The sequence below is a fragment of the Clavelina lepadiformis genome, chromosome 8 (genome assembly GCF_947623445.1).
Source record: "Clavelina lepadiformis chromosome 8, kaClaLepa1.1, whole genome shotgun sequence".
Taxonomy (NCBI): domain Eukaryota; kingdom Metazoa; phylum Chordata; class Ascidiacea; order Aplousobranchia; family Clavelinidae; genus Clavelina; species Clavelina lepadiformis.
Window position 1 is genome coordinate 13311675 of NC_135247.1, and position 23527 is coordinate 13335201.

Sequence of the window (23527 nt, forward strand, 5' to 3'; positions counted from 1 at the left end):
GACAGGTTATATAGGTGGTGTTATGATAAACCATGATATAACTTGTTGTGTTTTGAGAACTATTGTTATTTAATATTTGACTGCAGTTTGATTAATTGAACTACGTTTGTGAGATTAAACCAAAAGAAATTATTATGGACTGGGGTACAGAACTGTGGGTAAGTTTTCTATAAGATAGAAACTGTTATTTTGATATGTGTTATGCACAAAACAATGAATACTTCTTATCCATTTAAACTATGTCCTTTTGGTTTTGGGCATTATTTAATTCTAACGTAACAATGCACAGCAAGAGTACTTCATCTTATTCAAAAATATATCTTGACCAGTGATGGATAGCAGATTGCCAAGGAATCCACTACAGTAGAACCTTCAATGTTTTCTATGAAACAAAGGCATTCCGTTTCACATTGAAAATTCACTGGTCTACAAAAAAAAATTTTTTTTATGCTTTTTACAAAAAGAGGACTTATTCTGGTTAATTTTGGGGCGCCGATTCCAAAAATAACCTCAAATTTTTTCTATCACGTCAATTTTTTTCAAAAAATGCAATTCAATATTTTGATGGTAAAAGGAAATAATTACTATATAGCATAGAGCTTTACACAAGCCTACATCAATTTTGTAGAAGTACAGTAGACCTAAACGATGTTTTAAGGTAACTTCTGGGCGCTGATTCCAAAAACGCTGTTAGTTTTTGTCCATCACCTTGCGTTTAGCTACAACCTCACGATCTTTGATCAGCTAATTTTTATTTTGCATAGTTACCATGGGCGTCCGCTGGGGGTACAAATAGATCAAGTAGATACAGTGGAATTCGCCTATATCGACTTCGGCAATCTTCTTTTTACTCCAAGACGTAATTCCGTTTACGATTTAACAACTTTACCGCACTTATGAGAGAGAGGGTCGTGCGCAGCTGGGAGAAATATTTTGCAGACGTAGAAAAAATAAAACTGACGCGTTGCAAGATGCTTGACCTACTAAAAGTCAAAACTAGCTCTATCATCCGTAACCAACCATTAGTAGACCCAAGCAAAGTATTACTACCACCTCTTCACATTAAGCTCGGGCTAATGAAGCAATATGTGAAAAGCCTGGATAAACATGGGGCATGTTTTGGGTATATTTGCCAAAAATGTCCTGCCTTGAGCAATGAAAAGTTGAAAGCAGGAATATTTGATGGGCCAAAAATAAGACAGCTAATGAAAGACAAGAAATTTACCAAAACCATGAATCAAGATGATAAAGAAGGTTGGGTGGCTTTTAGCCAGGTTGTGAGCAACTTTCTGGGTAATACCAAATCACCTGATTACAAAGAACTTGTCAACCGCTTGCTTTGCTCGTTTCAAAAACTTGGCTGCAACATGAGTGTAAAAGTGCACTTTCTGCGTGCGTGCGCATAGTCATTTGGACTACTTTCCAGAAAATTTAGGATCTACCAGTGAAGAACAAGGTTTCAACAACAACAACAACGTTTCCACCAAGATATCAAAATCATGGAAAAAAGATATCAAGTTCGGTGGAATGTTAGTATGATGGCCGATTACTGTTGGTGTCTTAGGAGAGATGAGGAAACATATAAACATTCTCGAAAGTAAAAAAAGAGAAAGCTTCTTCCATAAAATAATATTAATTTCAGTGTTGTGACCTTTATGCAGATATGTGCTGTTATTAATTTTTTTTGCTTTTTACGCAGAGGCATATTTACATATTGTGAATAATGCTATTTATTTGCTCTTACTGTCAAAATATTGAATTGCGTTTTGTGAAAAAAATTGACGTGATAGAAAAAATCTGATGTTATTTTTGGAATCAGCGCCGCCAAATTAACCAAAAACACCTGTTACTTGTAACTCAGCAAAATTAATGCAGACTGGTGTAATTATTATGTTAAACATAACTTGCAGTAAATTGTTTGCAAGTAAAATGATTGCTACTATTTTGGCTAAATGTATGCATATCAAACGCCTTAATTTACGCTTTACCTACACTATACTTAAATTGTTGCTTAATTTTTGCCACATTTTTGTCCTGCTGAATCTCACCCAGCCCTTGTTATCAGGAACATCTGTAGATCATGTAGTTATGCTTTGCCATTTTTAATAATTAGATCACTAATTTTAGTATTTTTCCTCACAGGATCAGTTTGAAAGTATTGATAAGCATCATTCACACGGCATTGACTTCTCTGAGAAATATGCAAAATTTGTGAAAGAGCGTTGCTCAATTGAGTTGGAATATGGCATGAAACTGAGAAAGCTTGCAAAAAGTTTTCAGCCAAAGAAACGTGATGAAGACAGAAGCATGTATTTATAATTTCACTTTATGTATCACTAAAATCTGGTTTCTTTTAGAGTTAAGGTTTTCACTAAAAATGTTTTTTTCAATTTGCTAGGTTCTCTCTTCACAAAGCCTTTCAAAGTCAACTATCTGAAATCAATGACATTGCTGGGCAGCATGAACTAGTTGCTGAAGAAATGCTTTCCAACGTAAGCAAAGTTTGCCAAAATGTCTGCAATGACCTTCGAATAGAGAAGAAAAAGGTAATTTTGTAATATAGGGTTATATTTCTGTAAACACTTACTGGGCAATATCCTAAAACAAAAATAGTTATTGCATTACCAAAAGTGTATGCAATTTTTGTTAACATTTGAATTACTATTTAGGCTACTTTAGAACATAAAAAAGTGATCTCCTGTATGGCAGATGAACATGGGGTGTTGTTACATTTGAATTATCTTATTTCAACTATTTGTATACACATTAATGAGTATGTAATGTATATTTTGCTTTTTGCACTGCATTGCATGCGATGTTAAGTGGCTTGGTACACACTTGCCCGTAGACATTATTTTCATCGTTTCTGATAATTCTTGTTTGTGACACATGTATGTTTTTATGATGGTGTTGGAATAGACTTCCTGGTTGGAATACTTCCACTGAAATCGTTAAGGCAATCTCAATCAGTTTGAGCATTTCTATGAGCAATTTTTGTTGCATTCTGGAGTTTGTAAATAATTTTGCTTATTAACAAAGCAATCCTTTTTTGCTTATGTGTATAATATATATGTATATATACTTGTTGATAGAATAAATGGTTTCAATACTTTTTGAGCTTACATTACTAAGGTTTTTTTTTAATCAATCTGGCTGTCAGTGTGAGCATTTTTGTGAATAATTTGTTTTCATACTGTTTGGGATGTGATCTTGTATGGTAGTCCTTCTTAAACTTTGCTGTTGTTACAAGTTGCAAATATGTAGATGTTTGCATACTTTTGCATGTAGATGAATTTCAAGAAGCTTTTTGCAACATTAGGCTCTCATAACTGATTAAATGAATATGTCAACAGATAAGGATGGTACCCTTGCAGATGACAGTTTTACCTTACCTTCTTCGTCACTGCAACTATTAAATAGAGTGTCAACACAAATAGAGCTTAATGCTTTGGCAAGAGATCTGAGTCTTTCTAAAGCTTATGTGGAGTTGCTGACTTAAAGGCTTAAAGAACAAATTTTTATACGCATTTCCTTTTGCCGGAACCGCAATGCTGAATTCTTGCCTTTTTACTCAGGAATGCAAAATTGTATACTGTAGCAATATTTTGGAAAACTCGTTATCTCTGTATATGAACCTACAGATGGGAGACTCTTTATTGAAAGTTAACAAACACAGTCTCAAATTTGTTCTTTTGCATATGGGCAATGTTTTAATGTGTATTCCTATCGGACTGAAAATTGTTGGATTTTTTCTTTGACTTGAGGGTGGATATATAATAGTCCCATGCTTTTGGTTGTTATGGGACATCAGTGCTAGAATTCAACATTAGATAAAAAAAAGAATGGCTAGTGGAAGAAACACTGGTACCTGGTATAAAGGACATTCTAAGTCAACCTTTTGTAGTAGTAGAAAGATGAAAAACTAGTTTGCATCCTTTACATATCAAGCTGGGTATCATAAAACAATTTGTTAAAACACTCAAGTCGGTTTCAACTCAAAATTAAGCACTAGGAAACGAAAGACGAATACCACCTTAAACAGTGCACAACAGGAGAAAGCAACAAATGTTCCTAAAAAAAAAAACAAGACACTATCTGCATGTTCATAATTTTGGTACAAAATGGTATACTAAAGGTCTCAAAATGCCCAAAATACGAACCTCTGCCCTAAAAATAACGACATTTCTTAGAAAAAAAGGACAAACATATTTTCTAAGACACGGACCTTTAAAATAAGGACGGTATGGCAACCCTGATTTTAAATATACCTTTGCAGGGATAAGCATAGACAAATTTAAATCTGGTAGTTTTGATGGGCCACAGATCAGAAAACTGATAAACCATGATAAATATTCAACTTGCATGAACGCAAAGGTTTCCTGTGCCTGGAGTGCCTTTATTTACGTCATCAAAAATTTTTGTACATGAGCATCAAGTTTCATTTCCTATACTATGATGTAGAATTTGTAGATAGGGTTTTCTGAAAACCTCAGAGATCTAACTGGCGAGCAAGTGGTGAGTGGCACTTTCATTAAGACATTAGCAAAATGGAAGAAGAATACCAAGAGACATGGGACGCTGCCATGCTGGCTGACTACTGTTAGTCAACTAAATGTGACGCTCTTTTTGGTACTTAGTCCCAGAGATCTTATGGATACACCAGTAAACAAGGGAATAAAATGTCTGTCTTAAAACAACAAGGAGAGTGGTTCAATGCCCGCCTGCTAAAATGTTTGCAGGCCTATAGCACCTAAATAAACCCTTCACAATTTTTTTAGTATGTTTATTGTTTGCAAATTGACCTTATCGCAAATAATTTTCTTATGTATGTATGCAGTTGTACCAAGATGGGCGTCATTTGCAGTCTGTGCTGGAACAACATGAACGAACCTTAGAACAAACAAAAAAGAAATTTGAAAAAGAATGGAAAGAATGTGAGAGGGCACAAGGTTACTTTGAAAAACTAGACGGGGATGGAAATGTAACCAAGGCGGATGTTGAAAAGGTATACACTGTATATTGGATAATGCACATTGTTTTATCATGAAGAGTTGTTTGTAATATGGTTGAAAACTGACGAATGTTTATGTTGATATGACATTGACAGTGGCGGAGACCATAAATTTGCTACCCACAGGTTTGGGAGCACGTTAGTATAAGTATATATAAATATATATATTGTCTTAACTTGCAATTGATTAGGCGAAACATACATGGCAAGCCAAGAAGGACAGTGTTGAGCACTGTAAAACGGATTATGGTGCAACTTTGCAACAATTTAACACAGATCAAGAAGCACATTATTCAACTGAGATGCCTAAGGTGTTTCAGGTATGTCTTTCTGGAAGTTATGTGTATCCACTTCACAAGGTTGCTACAATTTTGAAAGACTTTCCATTACCTACAATTATATAATTACCATTTTAAGCTGAATTTTGTATATCTGCAGGCATACAAAGATGCCAATGAACGAAGAATTCTTAAAAATAAAGAACTAATGGTAGAATTTGCAAAAATTGATTCAAAGGTAAAACCAATCATACAAAAGTGCCTTGATGGTATGGAACAAGCTGCCAATGCCATTGATTCCAAACTGGTACTTGCCTGACTATAAAATATTATTGGTTAAAATTAGTGTTTTTGTGCCATTGTTATGTACTTTGTGTTAAGTATGGTAACTATTTAGTTTTGACAAGGTGGAAAGAGTACTCATATTATTCCTGGTAGAAAAAGTGTTTTTTTGGTATTTGGAACGTTTAGAGAAGTATTTCTGGAGCAAGTCTGGCAAGTTTTAAAAAAATGAAATTTACCACTTGCCACCAGCTTGTTGTATTGTGCACAAATATGGTTCTGCACAGCGTTGCAGACTTTTGAAGTCACCATGCCTATTTTACGGTTTGTTATGAAGCATGGGCCTAACTTTTCAAGTTAAGTCGATTGCACTAGTGTGAATGAGTATTATGATTGAAAATTGAAATGAAAACCAGATAGCATTGTTCGGTCTCGGTAGGCTATGGATCGGCCAACTGGTCAGGTCGACGTATAAGCCATATCCGTATTTGAGTATATCCATTATCCAGATGACTAGTATTATTGATATATCCGAACTAACCCTAGCCTTATATCCTTTTGTGCATCCCTTTTAATACCCTGGAACGACTGATCTATACCCAATTCGAACCCATAAGCAATCCCCTCGGAGCAGACTGGATTTCAATGTAGGAAGTCAACTGTACATTCAATCACTATTATGACTTTAGATATTAAGCAAATCTCTGAGGCTAAGGAGATGGTGTTGTGTTCTTAGATTTCATAGTTGCCTATGACACAGTATGGCAGGGCTCCGTAAATAGTGGGTCGAGACCCAAATTTGGGTCGCGAGATCTTCCAGTGTAGGTCACGAAATATTTTAACTAATATTTATTTAATATTTTATTTAGTATTTCTTTTTCAACACAGTGCCCATAGTTCTCATTAGGTAGAATAAATGCATTCATTTACTAAGTGCTAAGTTTCACACAATTTTGTGCAAGAAAATAGCTACTGTCAATAGTAGTCTTAACATCGATATTTAATTGCATAGTATTTTCCATAAAAATTATATGCTCACAAAATGCTTGGGTCGCTAGAATTTAGAACTATTTCTTAAGGGTCGCGTCAAAAACATATTTGCGGATCCCTGCAGTATGGCACCGCAGTCTTCCCTGCAAGCTGTTTCATCTGCTCCCAGACAGGCACTTGGCTGGTATGAGTAAGGAGCTTGTATGCAGTCGAAGCTTTACTCTCATCACGAGTCATGAACAGCGAAGCAGGTATTGACACCTGAAGAATGATCAGTCTTGCCTCCCTTTTAAACATCAACATTCTACACTCATGACCTACCGAACACAGTATCGTGCAAGTATGCCTATGCAGGGGACCTCACCATCATGTACTCGACAAGAAAATGAGAAACAGTGGAGAGGACTTTCTGCCAGGACATAAACATATTATTTGCTTGCCTCCAGAAATCTAGATTAAAGCTTAGCAGAATCAAAATGGTGTCAGAAGCCAGTCTTCTTAACAAGGAAACAATACTTGCCATTACACAAAAATATGCCACTGGTTATAGGTGGGTTCTGACTGCAGTTCGCACAGCAGCTCTTGTTTTAGAAGTCTACTCCATCGCTTAGTATTTTGCACCTCCTTCATGTCACAGTGCTCACCATTTTGACACTGTCATAAACAATATTTTGTGTACTGAGGCTGGATGCCTGTGTCTGACATCTGCTGCTTGGTTCCGCCACGATAAAGCTACTTTATCAGTTCGAGCAATGCCTCCACAAACATACAAGCCTGATTATTAAAATCCAGACGCCTATTTTCCCTGCCGCACTGCAATTATTAGAACAAGCTGAGACTTCAGGTATCGGTGTGGCCTGTTTGGTGGATTGCACATGAAATGCGTTGTGGCAGAAATGCGCTAAAATATTTCACAATTGTATCTCTGACACAGACTTTCACTCCCAGGACACTTTAGGTATTGCTGAGGCATTCTCATCAGATCGCATTCATGTGCCTAGAATTATCACACACTGGAATTATCCTACTGTTCAGGATATGATACAATGCCATAGTGATAACAAAAAGTTATTAATCATATTGGTGTTTTAGAATAATTGTAATTAAATAATGTTCAAAAGTTTCCATAATTGTGTAGATAGGATTCTTGTCTTATAAAGTGGTATGAATTATATTCTAACATCGAGATGAAGGTGTACACTGTACATCCTTCACGCAGTAGTTGCTTTCCTACAGTCAAATCGTCTCTTAACCAAACCAATGGAAGATACCCCACACACTGATGCTAGTTTCCAGCACAACATTATAGAAATAGAAAGTCAACATAACTTCATGTTAATTGACAATAACGTTTCCATATTCATTTTAATGGTTTCGTTGTTGTATTCTTCCAAATTTCTTGTGATATTACTTTATTAACCAGTTCTTGAAAAAAATTTAATTTTGTATTTAATTAATGTTCATAGTTGCGATGCCAGTTATCTTAGTTGGCAACTTCAAAAAGTAATGTCGAATTTTGCAATATTTTTTTTAATTTTGCATCAGTTGGCTTATCCCTATTATTTCAGTGGCTTAGATGTTTCTATAATCCATCAGTTTTTAGTATAGTGTATTATCTTTCAAGGATTCTCAACTGGTTATCGAAAAATTAAAATCTGGTTTCTTACCTCCTGGTCCCAAAGAGTTTGAGGATTACTCAAGTCCGCAACAACATCGACAACATCCAGAAGAAGGATCAGATAGTTCTAATAGGAACTCGATTAATTTAAGCAAACAACCCAATCGTAAAAGTGGTCTGAGTTGGCTTTTTGGGGCAAAAAAAGTAAGTTGCTGACCGTTTTTTTTGATTGAAGTAAATTTTTTTAGGAATAAGAAACTGAAGTTTAACCTAATAAGTTCAAGAATTTTTTTCTTGGCTTTTGTGTACGTTCCAACATGAAATGAGAACCAGTTATGTTGATTTTTCATTGCCAGTATTATAAAGTCAAATAGTGAGATCAGTAGTTGTGGAATATTATGAGTCGTAGTGACTTCAACCTTCAATGGAACTGCAACAACTGTGTCGCTTTATACACATCAAGAATTTAGTTGCATTAAGCTTTTAATATTAACCAGTCTAGCATTAATGAAAATATGCAGAGAATTGTTCAGAGTAAATTTGTAATTACCTTCTTTAATAATTGTAAGGAGATTTTTTGGAAAAATTTTAACAAGTGATACCTCTGAGATGTTTTTCATAACAAAAAAAGTACATAAAATTTACAATAAGCAGAAGGTTCTTGGAAATATATTTAATATACATAAACAGCATTGTTTCTTACCTTTCGTTGTGTAAACAACAAGTAAACGTTCAGTTAAGGGTGATCACTTCAATAAAAACAAGTACTGAAATACTGAAGCATGAGCTGAGCCCAATTTAATTCTGTATTAATGTGAGTTGGGTGTTTTACCAGACAGTATCCCCATGTTAAATCTAAAAGCATTCTAATTACATCAACAATCAACAATTTTTTCAATATGCTTTTTTAGATGCAGCAGTTTAATTTGTGCAAATACGTAGTCTTCACCTAAAGTTGAAAAATATTCAGATTCAGTAGACTATGATTACATGATGCTGATATTCATACGATTTTGAATCTGCTTATACTCGTTTTGCTTGCCTATCCTTTGAGTAAGGTTGATGTTTTCGGTTATACAAGCATAATAAAAATTGTCATAACCATTTCACCTTTCTCATGATTAATCAAACAGTTGAAAACCTGGATGCTGTATTGCTTACTTCATGGAAAATGTAGGATTTGTCTCAAACCTGTTTGCAACACTCAGATTTGTGAAAACAGCTGAAATTGTTTATATTTACATGTAATGGTTGGGTTTGTGTTCAATACGGTACATTTTTTATCTTTTATTTTAGGCCTAGTATGTAGGTGTGTGATAATAGTAAAGTGTGTATAGGTTGACTTGCAGTAACTAACTAGTTTTCTGTCATCACCTTACAGCGCAACCTAGTGAACAATATTTACTTCATATTTCCACACAGCTAGTAGCCTATGTCTATTTATCGTGGCCTTGTCTGCTTGTGCACTGCTCCTTTAATCATTTGACCTTGATTCCACTGATATCCCTGCTCAAGGATTCTAATTTTCATTGAGTGCTCAGTGTGGACGTGCCAAATAAATCATAGACTTGCTAATAACTAGTATTAAAGGGCTCATTAGTATCTATTACAGATGGGATTTCTTTAGTTAAAGATATCCACAACATGAAATTTGTTCTGAACATATTAAACATATGCATAATAATGAATATTCTGGCAGTAAAAAAAGAAATGAGAAGAATAGTAAGAACGTCTAAAGAAACTATTTTCTCAAAGGCAACTGGTCTAAACAGCTCAGAATACATGCTTATATCCAGGGTAGTTCAGGGCAATCTTTTGAAATTCTAGTCTTAGAAATGGAGTAATTAGAACCTTTTAACACTATAATTGGAATTGTTTGAATATTTATAATTGCATCATCTTTTGGAAATTTTTTCTTTTTGCATGAAACCAAAATGCATGTACAAAGTACTTAATAAGCAAAATTGCAAAATGACTGTTGTTGCAATTTTGCGTATATATCACTTTAATTGACCGAGTAGTTTAATTGCTATGTGGCTTTTACGACAATATTTAGACAGTTGAAATAAATATTCGACAGCTCAATTGTGTATGACCCTTCGTTAAAATCTACTCTTACTTTGTTTCCTTAAAATGCAATTTGCAAAATCAATTTTGTATGAACTACTTTGCCCAATTACGATTTACACATATCGCTTTGAAATAGTCATACTTAGCATTACTGTTACAGTTGTGATAATTCTCTGTAAATCGTTTGTGATCATCTAAAAGTTAACTTGTAATATTGTACTAAATGTTTCCAACTGTTTTCTTATGTATTAAAAAAGTTGGACAAAGCTAGGATCAACTACTAGCAGCAGATTTCAAACAGTTTGGATGGAATTTGAATGACATGAGCAGCTTGAAAATTGGCAGAAATATATCATATTGTAGTTTTATAAAATAAGAATGCATCGCCGTGCATGTTAGCTACATTTTTCGGTCTTGTTCTGATGCCGGTTTCGTAGACAAAATGACCTTGCTCTGTAGTACATGTGCACATTTTTTCAGATTGGCTGAATGATTAATTCTGCTTTACCCACCTAAATGACAGGATTCTGGTGATGTATATCATCACAAAATTACAAAATTGTCCTACAAATGACCATTATGTTCTCTGTAATTTTCATTTTGTGGTAACATAGAGGTCTGTTGTTACAGTGGATTTCATGTGGCATGATGAGCCGCCAGCATGTTGCATGTTGATGAAGTTTATCTAAGTTGCAAGTAACATGTTGGAGTTGTATTTCTGATTTCCAGTTCATTTACACAAAGTCAAAGCCTTCTCTCTTGTGTTTAGAATGATGAACGTTGCAATGCATGTAACACCAACATGCACATACAATGTTGGTTAATTTTGCCGTACACAACTATATAAACTGATTTTCTGTTAAACAGAAGACACCAAGAGCACTGCTCTCATAAAAAGTAAAATTAATTGTTTTATTTTTTTAAATATTTTATTATGAACTTGCACTTGATAACGCTATTGGATACATGGAAATAAATATTTTATATTGTATAATATCGTGCATAGAAAGAATAATAGACTGAAAATACTAATAAAATTTTTTTTGCCGAACAATACAGCTTTTATTTTGGCAAATGCAAATTCAATGGAAGAGTATTCAGAATAAAAATGTTTGCTATGATTTTGGCACTTCTATTCAATATGAGTATGAGTTCGAATAATTTGCTTCCAATAAAAGCTTTCCAGTAGTCATTTTGTACAGCTGGAAAAAACTATATACATCTCTAAGATTTAATTTGGTAGTTGGAAATGTTGCATAACGATTGCATTATTTGCCTGCTTGAAACTATGAAAGCATGCTACATATTGTTATAATACATATACATATGTTGCTGCTCTGGAATCTACAAGTAATAATGTAATGTTGATGATATATTATCGCAGAAACCTTATTGATTCATTGCAATAATAAGGAATGTTGGTGAATGACTTATCATTGGGCACCCATTACAGGTCAATTTTATAGAGAAAGAAAAATAGTATTAACTTCATAGGTTACAATATATAAACAATACAAATAACATCTCTTATCATCCACTGTAAAAACCTTATAGCCTAAAATTCAACATTAGTCATGAAGTTTAAAAATGTATATAATAGAAGTTCAGAAGCCACTATTTTTTATTTCAACAAAGAATGTAAAAAAACATTTTTTAGGAAAATATATGGCAAAATTTCATGTTTAGCGGCATATATTTTCCTATACATTCCACCTTTTTTACTTCTATGTTTATTGTGTCAAAGTTATATGATTGGGTATATATATTGGGTTTTGTGGTTTATGTTGTTAAGTTATTAATTACTCATTTGTTAGTCTGTTTTTGTAGTTTGTTGTATTTAGAGCATGTGTTGTAACAGACTTCCTGTAATTTCATTGCCAGCTTCCACAACCAAAAGGAAAGAAAATAATGTCAGTTTCCACTTCGAGTAAACTTTCCCTTGATTCAGGCCAAACAAAACAGAATGATGAGAACTCGCAGAGTGATAATATTTCTGTTGATTCAGAAGACACAACTACTACAAAACAGAGATCAAATACACTTTCTTCTGCTGCAAATAAGTCTAATTATATAAATATTGCCACAAGTGAAGCACTATCTCCCGAAAAGCGCAGTGCCTCAGTTGATGTGCTTCATGAACGTGTAGGCAACTCCAAAATTGAGAAAGAACCATCCCAAAAGAAGAAAGACAAAAGAAAGTCTATATTATCTGATAAAAACTTTCGCATTTCTATTGCACATGACAAAAAGAAACTTATGTCCATGTTCAAAAGTAACAAGGAAGAACATTTGCCCAAAATAGAGATCTCCGGACCAATTTCTTGTGACATGTTAGGAAGTGCTGGAAATGATGATTATCTGGTCCCTATTAGTAGTTCTAATCCCGAAGGTGTGGTAGAAGATAATCCATATGATGAAGTTGCTTTGGCATCTGATTATAGTAGTGAAGAGGATGTGGTAAGTGAAGTTTTCCTGATGGCATTTTTGTTGGAATTCCATTTTTCTGCATGGTTTTCAAGAGTTTTTCAGGGATTTTTACTTTGACTGCTTGCATGGTTGCATCACTATGTTGACTCTTAAACTGGAACTATAATTTGCATGTTTCTTATCAAACCACTAACAACATCATGTGAAGAGATCATGTGGTCATTTGGAAAATATTTTGAACTGTTGTTTAGTCCTTATAACAAACTGAAGCGTTACAATGGGACCTCTGCAAGAACTATTTCAATTCAACCTTGACTCATGTGAATTTTTATTCGCAAGTATTTTAAATGGCGCAGGCTCACTGACTTTTTTTCTTGTTGTTGACGGTTTTGTCTTCTTGGGTGATGGTTTTGCCTTTGTCCGTTCAATTCTGTCAAAAATAAACAAATAGTTTACAACCAAGACAAAATTGCTGATTGACATTTATATGTAACAATGTGGTGTAGCTTGGCACTTGCATTTATAGTACCAGACAATAGTGCACTCCTTGTATTGGCAAGCAGTTACAAATTGTTACAGCTAATTGTAGCCTACAGATTGACCAATGTTATCATGTATAAAAGGAAAAAATGAAACAAAACTTAAGAAGAAAATGATTTTCGAAAAACAGGATACTAGATTTTGTATTGTAAACCTTTACCTTTATCTACCTATTGCATAGAAACAGACCAGTATTATCAGAAAAGTGACTATTTTTTTATATTTAGGTCAAGCAGCCTGTTTAAAAAGATATGCGGTTATCTTGGCAGAAAAGAAATGTAAATAGTGGCTTTTAGTAGTAAGATAGCCTATGATTGCAGTGTATTTTGATTGTGTTAAAACCTTTGCTGTAATGCTGCTATATTTCAAGTAGATAAGGGTTTGTAACACATGGCCGGAAACTTGTAGTCTTGTGTTTTACCATATCAGTATAATCTTCATTGATTTTACCTAGAAAAATATAGAGGGTTTTCACTTTTGGTAACATGTGTACGTAAGATATGTAGATAATGGATCAAATGAGTACATATGAAATCATTTCTTGTGGAAGTTTGCCTTATATAGATGCAATGAAAAAACACATTAAATTGTTCATCAGCCATTGTAAACTTTTTTGTTTTAAGTAATCATGTTTTTATTTCTGCAGCACAATTTTTTGACAACAGGATAACATCACGATCATCAGCATTCCAAATTTCCAGAAATTGATTCTGTATGTAGGCAATTAAGCTTTAAAAACTTATTTCCAATACGAATTTCTACATGTTAACAGCAAGAAAATCAATATGATAATATACGTAGACAATTAAACATACAATCCCTCAGTAAAAAAAACTTCAATGAAACATTCTGGGCTCAAAATCTTGCAAATATGGTTTAGTCCACAGATGACTCGTGTTGCTTTTGATGGTTTGCACACATTCTATCCCAGTCAAATTTGTTAAAAGTTACAGACTAGTGCAGTACAGGAATGGGTTTAACGCATAAGATTGCTACCGGTATTTAACAGCGTATAACATGATCTTTCTTAGAAGTGAAAAAATATTGCACAGGTTAATAGCATAATGGTTAATAGATTAACTGATTGGAAAGGTTCTTTTCATTTTTGTGTTTTTATTCATTAATTGAACACATCTTTTGAAAAAATACCGATTAGGTCAATCTTGCACAGCATGCAATGTTACATGTGCTCATCTTGCAAGAGCTAATGAGTAGTCTGGCTTTTGAAAATGGGTACTTTTTTAGTTTTAATCGCTTTTTGTGTAATGGCAATACTGGTCTCCTATAAAATTTGCTTGTTTTCAAACAATTCAAACACCTTTTCTATCACATGTATTTCGCAAAGACTGGTTGCACTTTATTATGAAGGACAAAATTTTAGAGTTGGTCCGATGTATTATTTTTAGCACAGACAACCTAAATTGTTTCAGAAACAGATTAATAAGATATTTACTAATTTATGCACGTGAGATGTTTATTTCTATGGTATGCACTTTTGTACACTGGCAACATTGTATTGGGAGTGCTGCTGTGCAAACATATTTTAATATAACAATCGAAGATTAGACTCACTTGACAACTATATTTTGTCCAGCATCCAGTTCACTGAGCTTTTATATTTCTAAAAGCCGGTTTATCCAAATCAGTTGGAAGACAACATTGATTATAAATTATACAAGTTCCTTACATGCAGGAAATATTTTCAGTTTAAAAAGCGTCATATGATATGAATTTGTTTTTTGAAATCATCATTTGAAAAATTGCACTAAATTAAATGCTGTAAGTAAAGTTTTTACTGCAGTTTTTGGCTTGAAAACTCTGTATTAAGTATAGTTAATTGCTGTGATTCTTTTTTACTTTTTGAAATGTCACTTTTCATATGTTGCTTCTGGGACTATTTTGTTTCGTATGGAATTTATTTAGGATTATAGCCCCAGAAGTACTATTTAGGATCGTGTATATGGATCATAGTGAGAAATCCATATTGTTGGCACATAGCCATATTATAAGCACGCATTATTGTTTATACTTTCAAAAATTGTTACCACAAGCTTGTTATTACCTGATCCTTACTCCTTACGTTTAGTCCGAAGAACATTCTTTAAAAACTTTACTTTTATTTTATACTTACTTATATAACAATGGTTCTATTTTTTTCCACATAATAGCATTTACATTGAGACATATACATAATTTACCACTACATCACTAAAACAGAATGTGGAACTGTCACCTCAAAAAGAATTGCTAGAATTTGTTTGTGACCAAGTTGTGCATGGAATGTTTCTTGACATTATAATGCATGGTCAGGAAAAAATTCATTCATGTATATATACCTTTTTTACCACTTCAATTTTACATTCTACTTCTATCCCAGCTAATATTTAGAGAGTGTCTTTGATAATAATTACTGATTAGATTAAATTCAATGATCTCTAAGTATTGAAGAATATTTCTATTTCAATTTTCTAACTATTTAAAGAATTAAGAATAACTTTTGTTTTAACTTGCACGTTGTTTTTCTTATTCCAGTATGTGTAATTGTGTATTTTTGTTTCGATGATGTTATTAGTCCATTGATAAAACCAATACCAACCAAAATTCCAAATACTTAATGAAATTACTCAGTTTTGTTTGCATTCCATTGGAGCGATATTAATTGTTCTCTTTAATTAGGCACCCGAATCTGCAAATTATTCGCACTTACCTCCAGAACAACGAAAGAAGAAACTACAAAAGATAATAGATTCATTAAAAGGCGATTTAAACAAAGAAGAAGATGGAAGGTATTGTACATTTAACTGTGGTGATAAATAGTTTTAAAACTCAAATCTGTTAATCTATAAATTTTGATAATTTGTAATTGAACTGGCCCCAGTTGCTTCTCTAAATTTCCATGGTAATACTGCGGAGCGTTTATTAGGTTTTGAAGTTCATTTGGTCATATGGTATCAACAAAATGTAAAGGCAATCTCAGTCTTGCCCAGTCTCACCTACACTGATATTTGTAACCAATTTCATTATCTCTGAATTATCCTAATTAATTACTATAGCTACAAGTGAATGAGTTTTTGTCGTGCATTTTTTTGTCATTTTGTGTATCATTCTAAAAACAACACCAGATTATAACTTCCTTTAATATCTGCATTTACCCTTCAGTATGGTGTAGGCATCAAGTACATGTTAGCCAAGAATGTGCAGCAAACCCAGAATTCAAATAAGTATAGTCTGCCCCAGACTTGTTATTGCTGCATGTGTGGTATTTTTCTTTTGTAAGGATATACAGTTGGCGCTTGACAGTACAGTTGACTCGAAATTTGTGGCAGATAATTATAAATATGTGATTGGGATCGATGTAGATGGATAGATACATATTTAGCAGTCAGTTTACACACAAATTTCTTTCAAATAGAAAGCGTAACATTTGTTTGATTTAAAAAGCAGTGCTATGTATTGCAGTGGTTCACAAAGTGGGTTTCGCGAAGCTCTTGGGCTCAATGATCAGTTATGTTATCAGTTATCACAATCTTTACCCTTGAATTGAGGAACAATTTAAGCTCAGTGATGATTTTTCACCACTTAAGTGCCAGTTATCAAGCTTGTCATTGTGCACATTCCGATTAATACACTTTGTTTTTAATGCATTGCTCAAATTTGGCACTGATCTTCAAGTTCAATGAACAGGAGCTGGTGTCGTTTATACTTTGTTCAAGGGTAAATTATACAATGGTAGTGAAACTAGGAATTGAATCATGGTCGCAATTTTATAAGCACAAAGCATTATGTCATTGAACTTACAAGCGTAGGTGTCGCTGCCTATAGAGGAGACAGTGCATGCGCTCCCTGGAAAAAACTTGCACTGTCTGGAATTAATTCTGACTAAATCACGCATTGAAACAGCATCATAATCTTTATCCTCGGACTGTCTGGAAAATTTTCAGATTCGCACTGTCTGGATATTTTTACAAAGACGTATATGCTAACAAGGGTCGTGGGTCCTGTACTACTATTACTACATAAATTACAGTAAAATCGAAATAACCTATCTAGTTTTGTACAATTTGCATTACATAATTTGTATTATAGCGGACAGTTGTTAGTATGTCGTTAGCAAGCTAAAGATGTTGTGTGCTGTGACAGGTGCCCTGAAAATCTGAATGATCTTGAGGGCTTCCCAGAACTGAAAAAATTTAGCAACCAATGATGTTGTGTAGTAATGACATTAAACCCAGCACTGTTGATCAGAGATGGGCCCTTACGAACCTAGACATGAATAGACTTATCAAATTTTAGTTGTATGCTAGATTCGAGCAAACATGAATATTAACAATGGCGAACCCAAAAACAATACTACCTGTAAATTTTTTGATTTGGGCAAGAGGTTATGGTCTTGTATGAGGGCTAGGCTAAAGTAGCATTAACATTCCTAGCATTGAAGGTCATTCACTTAATGTTTTTTCTTTTCCCATTCGCCATATAAACTTAAACATTATTTGAAATCTTACTTGTGGCACATATCTTTTGTTAATGTTTACCTGTTTTAGCTATTTAGTCCGCCACCTAGACTAGCCCAAGTTTTAAAGCAAAATTTTGTTTTGAGATAACAAACCTGTGCCAGTTATACCCTAGTGTCTAGAGACCACAAAACACTTTACCAGTTGTGGGTTAGCTTAGTTACATAATTACACAATTTTTTTAATTATTGTCAGTACATGCTGCACTTTGGCTGAACATGCTTCACAGTCTGACCTTAGTCAGTGTTAAGTTATAATTTAATGTCATTAAAAATATTTTCAACTGTCTCACTGATATTATGAACTATCTGATTGAAGATTGAGACTGGTGATTCTTTTCTTGGTTATTGGTAGTTATGTAGATATGGTTAGGATACGAATGTTTCAAAAAAATCAACTTACCATTTTGTAGTGAATAATTAATTATAATTAATTTCTGTCGTGATGGTGAAACCAAGTTGCAATATTATATTCAAACCAGCTTAGTGACATGTGTTTAATATATGAACCAACAACCAAATCATATCTTTCATTCTTCTTAACATAGTCAACAATTCCTGTTGCAGGAAAGGTATGATGAAGATGCAAGAAGTATACCGGGCAAATCCTGCATTGGGGGATCCGAATTCACTTGAACCACAGATAAAAATTTCAACTAACAAAATTGAAAAGCTTCAATCAGATCTTCAGCAGCATGAGGTAATAGTAATGAAAGAACACTGGAAGTGCAATTGTTTGGGATTTCTGTATATAAACATCTGTGTAAAAGTATGCATGATATGTATACCAGCATATTAGCGTATGTTTAAACGTACTGAAATGGTTGCAAGAATTTGATGTGTGCTTACATGCTAAGTCTAAAATCTCATTTGTTAAATTTTGATGTGGGCCACATCAAATCATTATTACCAATCTGAATTTATAAGCTAACTATCCCAAGCTTTTATCACATCGAGTTTTGGTTGCAGTATTACAGTTCATGATAAATGAGAATAAATCCATATTTTTTATTTTTAAAGTAGTTACATTATTTACATACACTATTTTAATTGAGTAAACAGATAGATTTTTCAAAAATATGCATTATCTTCAAACGACAAGGTCAGCTTGTTTTTGCACTTGAGCCACACCGTAAGTTTTTTAGCAATGTTTGATATGAAGAATTGTATTAGTAACTACTGGTAATGTTATTTGCATGTTAAGGAATGCAGTTGTTTATAAAATAATGTAGTGCAAGGTTTACAAACAAGCTTGTGTTCACATGACTGAGGAAACAGAAATTGTTGTGAATATCTATGACGTAGTGAATGATGTCAACTTTCTACTTTATGAGAGAAAATCAACATTTTTCTTTGAAGATTCGAGTCTACACTCAGAATGAGCTTCTCAATAATTCTGACTGAAATATTTCGCTGTAAAAATGTAATTCAGATTGTATATTGTCTCACACAAAATGCATGCTCCAACCGATCAACGTTTGAAATAATGAAACAACATTGACAGTTTCTGTAACACCTGAACTTTATCGTGCGACACTGAATTATTTTTCACCCATTCCAATTTTGACAAACCATTTAAAAAATTGAAAATCTGTATTATCCACAAGTAATATAAAAAGGAAGTTTAAATTTTAAATTGTTTTATTTCATGGCTTCAGTGTTTTAACCCATGATCGCCTTACTGGGCCTCAATTTAGTCACTTGCAGCTAATTTTTTTCTGCATATCATAACTTTGAAATAATTTTTCTATGTAAATCCTTAACAAAAAAAAATAATAAAAATGTGATTTTTTTATGCAATTTTGTTGTCTTATATTCAATTACTTTTTTGTGCCGCAAAAGTGTACTAAAAGTAAATATGTTTTATATAAGAAGTTCAGTGGTTGCGTTTTTCAAGTTTTGCAACATCTTATATAGAAATCCTGAAACAACCTGTAAAACAAAACATCACAGAAATTCTTTTTTTCTAATTTTGCTAATGGTTGCAAAATAAGAACAAACAACGAAATGGCAATGAAAGTTTTTTCGCCCCGCCCCACTTGCCATGTTCCATTTGTTAAGATAAATTACATAGTATGATATTCACTTGCTTGATGCTGGTGGAATGTTTTGAAGTTTAAATAGCTCTTTATTATGTGTAATTTTGTTTGAAATTTCAGGCTTGGTATGCTGAGGCATCTGGTTCAGTGCAGTCTTCGCCAGCTCACAGCATGAGTCAGCGTGCACTTCCTGAAAAGCCTGTTGTAACCACTGCTCCTTTAGCATCTGAACCTGCTAAATCTGTGTCTGTTCAAAAGAAACAGTGAGTTGATTAAAAGTTATGCAAGTGCAACTTTCACTTAAGATTACCAGTGACTATATCTGTCCGAAACAGAAAAATGCTAACTGCTATACACTATAGATCTCTACAAAAAGAACAAAGTTTTGGTGATGACTTTGATGAAGAACCTGAACCTATTGGAACATGTGTTGCTTTATATGATTTTGAAGGTATGTAGTTTTCCAGGTAGCAAATAAAGAATTTTTGCATTGCATGTATTTTATGGATGATTGTTTTATAGCAACTTCTGAAGGTGCGCTTTCCATGAAAGCTGGTGAAACGTTTACAGTCCTAGAAGCAGATAATGGAGATGGATGGACGAGAGCAATGAAAAATGACTTGGATGGTTATGTCCCAACATCTTACATAGAAGTTACATTTTTTACTTGATCTTAAAGCACTACGCTTGCTGAGTCCTGCCAGGGATGTCCAGAAATACTATTTGTTGATGGATGCATACTGAAGATCTTGCCACACTCCTGTCATGTGAAAATCGTAGGAAATAATGTTTCTACTAAAAATTAATTGCGCTCCGAAACAACTTTCTAAATACACCAACAAAATTGACAATTTTTTTACACTAACCTTAAATTTTATGGCGACAATAAGTGCCATTTTATGATATTTGTCGTTATTAAATGGTATGATTATGTATGCACTTTTCAATGGGTATCATGTGTTTTTCAGCCCTGAAGTAATATAAATGTAAAAGCATGCAGTGTGAATAATTGGTTGTTGACGTTTTAGCATTTTGTAAGTCATACGATGGATTTTCACTTTTTAGAAGAAATTAAATTCAAACAGTCTCGTTGCTTAGTAAAACTATGATTTTTCGTGTTTAGCCATTTACTTTCTTATATATATATATATATAATATCCTATATTGTCGGTCTTTTTATATTTAAAAAAATCGTTTGCTGTTGAGTTGGTAATCGTTAAATTTAGTCAGTTAGCAGATCTATTATTGGCACCACCACAAACCTAGCAATTGTTTTGTTACATGGTATGTAGTAGCAAGAAGTTAATGTTAAAAGCAATAGAATTCATTACCCTATGCGGTACTATAATCAGTTGACCTTATAATATTTACTCTGCCTTTGTAGAATATTGCCATAGGTATTTACAGGCCTTAAAAACGTTCTGAAAAAACTTGCTCTCATGTACGTCTTATTCTATTATTGGAAAACTAACTGTCTTACGGATACAAAAGCAACAATGAAAGAATTTCTATTTCTGTAGCCATTCACCTAACTTTAATTGTTTCCTTACATCTCTCACTGGAAAATGCAATCATTACGTCATATTGTGTGTTCAGTATTTTATTCAGTTTATAGTTTCATATGTTTGCATGCTTTTATCTGCAATAATTTACTGTTTTATTTTTTTTTGATCTCATAAGCCTTTTGTCGTAAGAATGTGAATCAGCGATGATTTTTGTTGCCAGACAAGTTGATTTTAAATTAAGCGTTAGTGGTTATATGAGTAATTAAAACGAAAACATAGTCTGCAATGTATGTGATAAATAAAAGCATAAATCTCATAAAAAGTAGTGCTGTATGAAGATTACTGCAAATGTTTCTTTCTTTATGACTAATTTACAAAAAAATACGTGTGGCGTTGGAATGAATGGAAAACTGTATATAAACCTGACCCATTTTTAGTTTTTCCTTTTGTTCTTATTTATGTACCATACACAATCATTGTAGCCTGAATAGATTGCTATGCTCCATCAGATTCCAAAAGCGGCACACGAATTTGTAATGAGAAGTTTAATTATAGGCGCAATTTTTTTATCCTGACTACTCATCTGACGTTGATACATGCAAATGGGGCTTGACACGGTTGTCGACACATTAAATATGCCGTGCCCACGAAAAGCGATATACCAAATTCCTGTGTGTTTGTTATTCTATGCATCTTTCATGCACATATTTTTACTTGTGCTTGAAAATTGCTTTCAGGCTGGTTCCCGTACAAGGGGCGTAGTCCGAAAAAGAATTTGAAGGGGCGAATTTTTTTCGGATCACCCATGACGTCATAGCGTGAATGGGTTTTGGTAATAGTATAAGAGATGTTTTATAAGGAATTTTGGTTTCTAGTAGCTTAGTTTAAGATTGTGCGAAAATTTCATTGGTGTGGTATCATAAACTTTATCCCCGGACTGAGGAAAGTCTTCGCACGATTAAACTCGGCGATGATTCCTCTTCGTTTGAGCCCCGGTTACCGAGCGAAACGTTGTGCAGGACCCGATTTGTACACCATTTTTGATTTCTTTTTTTGGCTTTCTGCCCGAACTGTTTGTTCATCAGGATCACTGGAAATTGGCACTACAACGGTAGCGCCGCTGGTTATCGAACACTTGCCGTATTATTGCAAACCCAGCGCTCCACCCATTCGGCTACCGAGCCGATGAACACTGAATGTTACCGGCTAAGTTTTAGCAAAAGACAAACTTTTTAATGTCAGTAGGCAAAGGTAGATTCGATTGTTTTCAGTTATAAAGCAACTTGCCGCAAAACAATATTCACAGCTTCTTACAAAAATTTAGTATAATGTCATCACAAGATTCAAGTTCAAGACGGCCTAAACAGTTTCATCAACATAGGCTAATAAGTTCTTGTATCTTTTCCATAATTAACTAAGGCTGCCACTATTTCATCGGGAAAAAAATCGTGCGTTCAAATCAGTTCACAGTTTCTTGTTAATCTAAGAGGTAGTCTACGGATACGCCAAATGGAAACTGATTTAGTATACTTGGATCTAAGATATTGTATAATTTTTGCCCAAAAGGCATCATCAGCATCTATATGAGGAAATACAGAAACAAAAAATACAAAAATAGTAGTCAGTAAAAGCATGAACACTATGATGGTGATGGTCTTATAGTGATATTTTGAACTTGTTCGCATGTTGGTCGTATTCTTTTGATGGAACATAGGCGCCCGTCTTAGTATTGTTTGGCGACATGATGCAAAGGACTCAGAAACTATTCCTCGAATTTAAAAAAGATTATGAACGCCCCAAGGTCGTAACTATAAAACAATTTCTATTGTATAAAATTCGGCAGCAGCTAGCGGTAACACCAAACTAAAGTTGCAATCTAGCACAGTAAAGCAATTGCAATAACAACATTCAACCTTTGGCTATCTATTCCAACAACGTAGTATTGACAGTGGGTTTTGCAACCCGTTTTCCATGAAATTAAAATAGAGGTTAGGCCTACTTCTTTATTTCACGGACCAACGTTTACATTGGTGATAACGTTGGTAAATGGCAGGTTGGAAGCCGTCCCTGCCGATTGACCCTGTATGCCACCAGTCATGCCTTTTTTGTTACAATTTCGCAATGCGAGGTTAGCAGCAGTTGTGTCAGTGTGGAATTGCTTAATAGGACAAATAGTGAGATCTGTTCATTTTAATTTAAGAATGTAGGCTACTGTTGCATTTGTTAAGGTTAAGGCATTTCTGAGTAGCCTAAC

The 23527-nt window shown here is 33.9% G+C and overlaps 1 protein-coding gene across 2 annotated transcripts; it reads left to right on the plus strand.

Annotated features, from left to right (window-relative positions):
• Window positions 1-21709, plus strand: LOC143468423 (formin-binding protein 1-like). Of its 2 annotated transcripts, XM_076965618.1 has the most exons (13): window positions 1-158; window positions 2143-2309; window positions 2399-2546; window positions 4838-5005; window positions 5203-5331; window positions 5450-5596; window positions 8186-8383; window positions 12131-12706; window positions 15893-16002; window positions 18297-18429; window positions 19889-20031; window positions 20131-20219; window positions 20291-21709. In XM_076965618.1, the coding sequence occupies exons 1-13, from the start codon at window positions 135-137 to the stop codon at window positions 20437-20439; spliced, it is 2181 nt and encodes a 726-aa protein (XP_076821733.1). In that variant the 5' UTR covers window positions 1-134; the 3' UTR covers window positions 20440-21709. The 2 variants fall into 2 exon arrangements, with proteins under 2 accessions (XP_076821733.1, XP_076821735.1); XM_076965620.1 differs by lacking the exon at window positions 12131-12706.
• Window positions 21710-23527: the final 1818 nt, after the last annotated feature.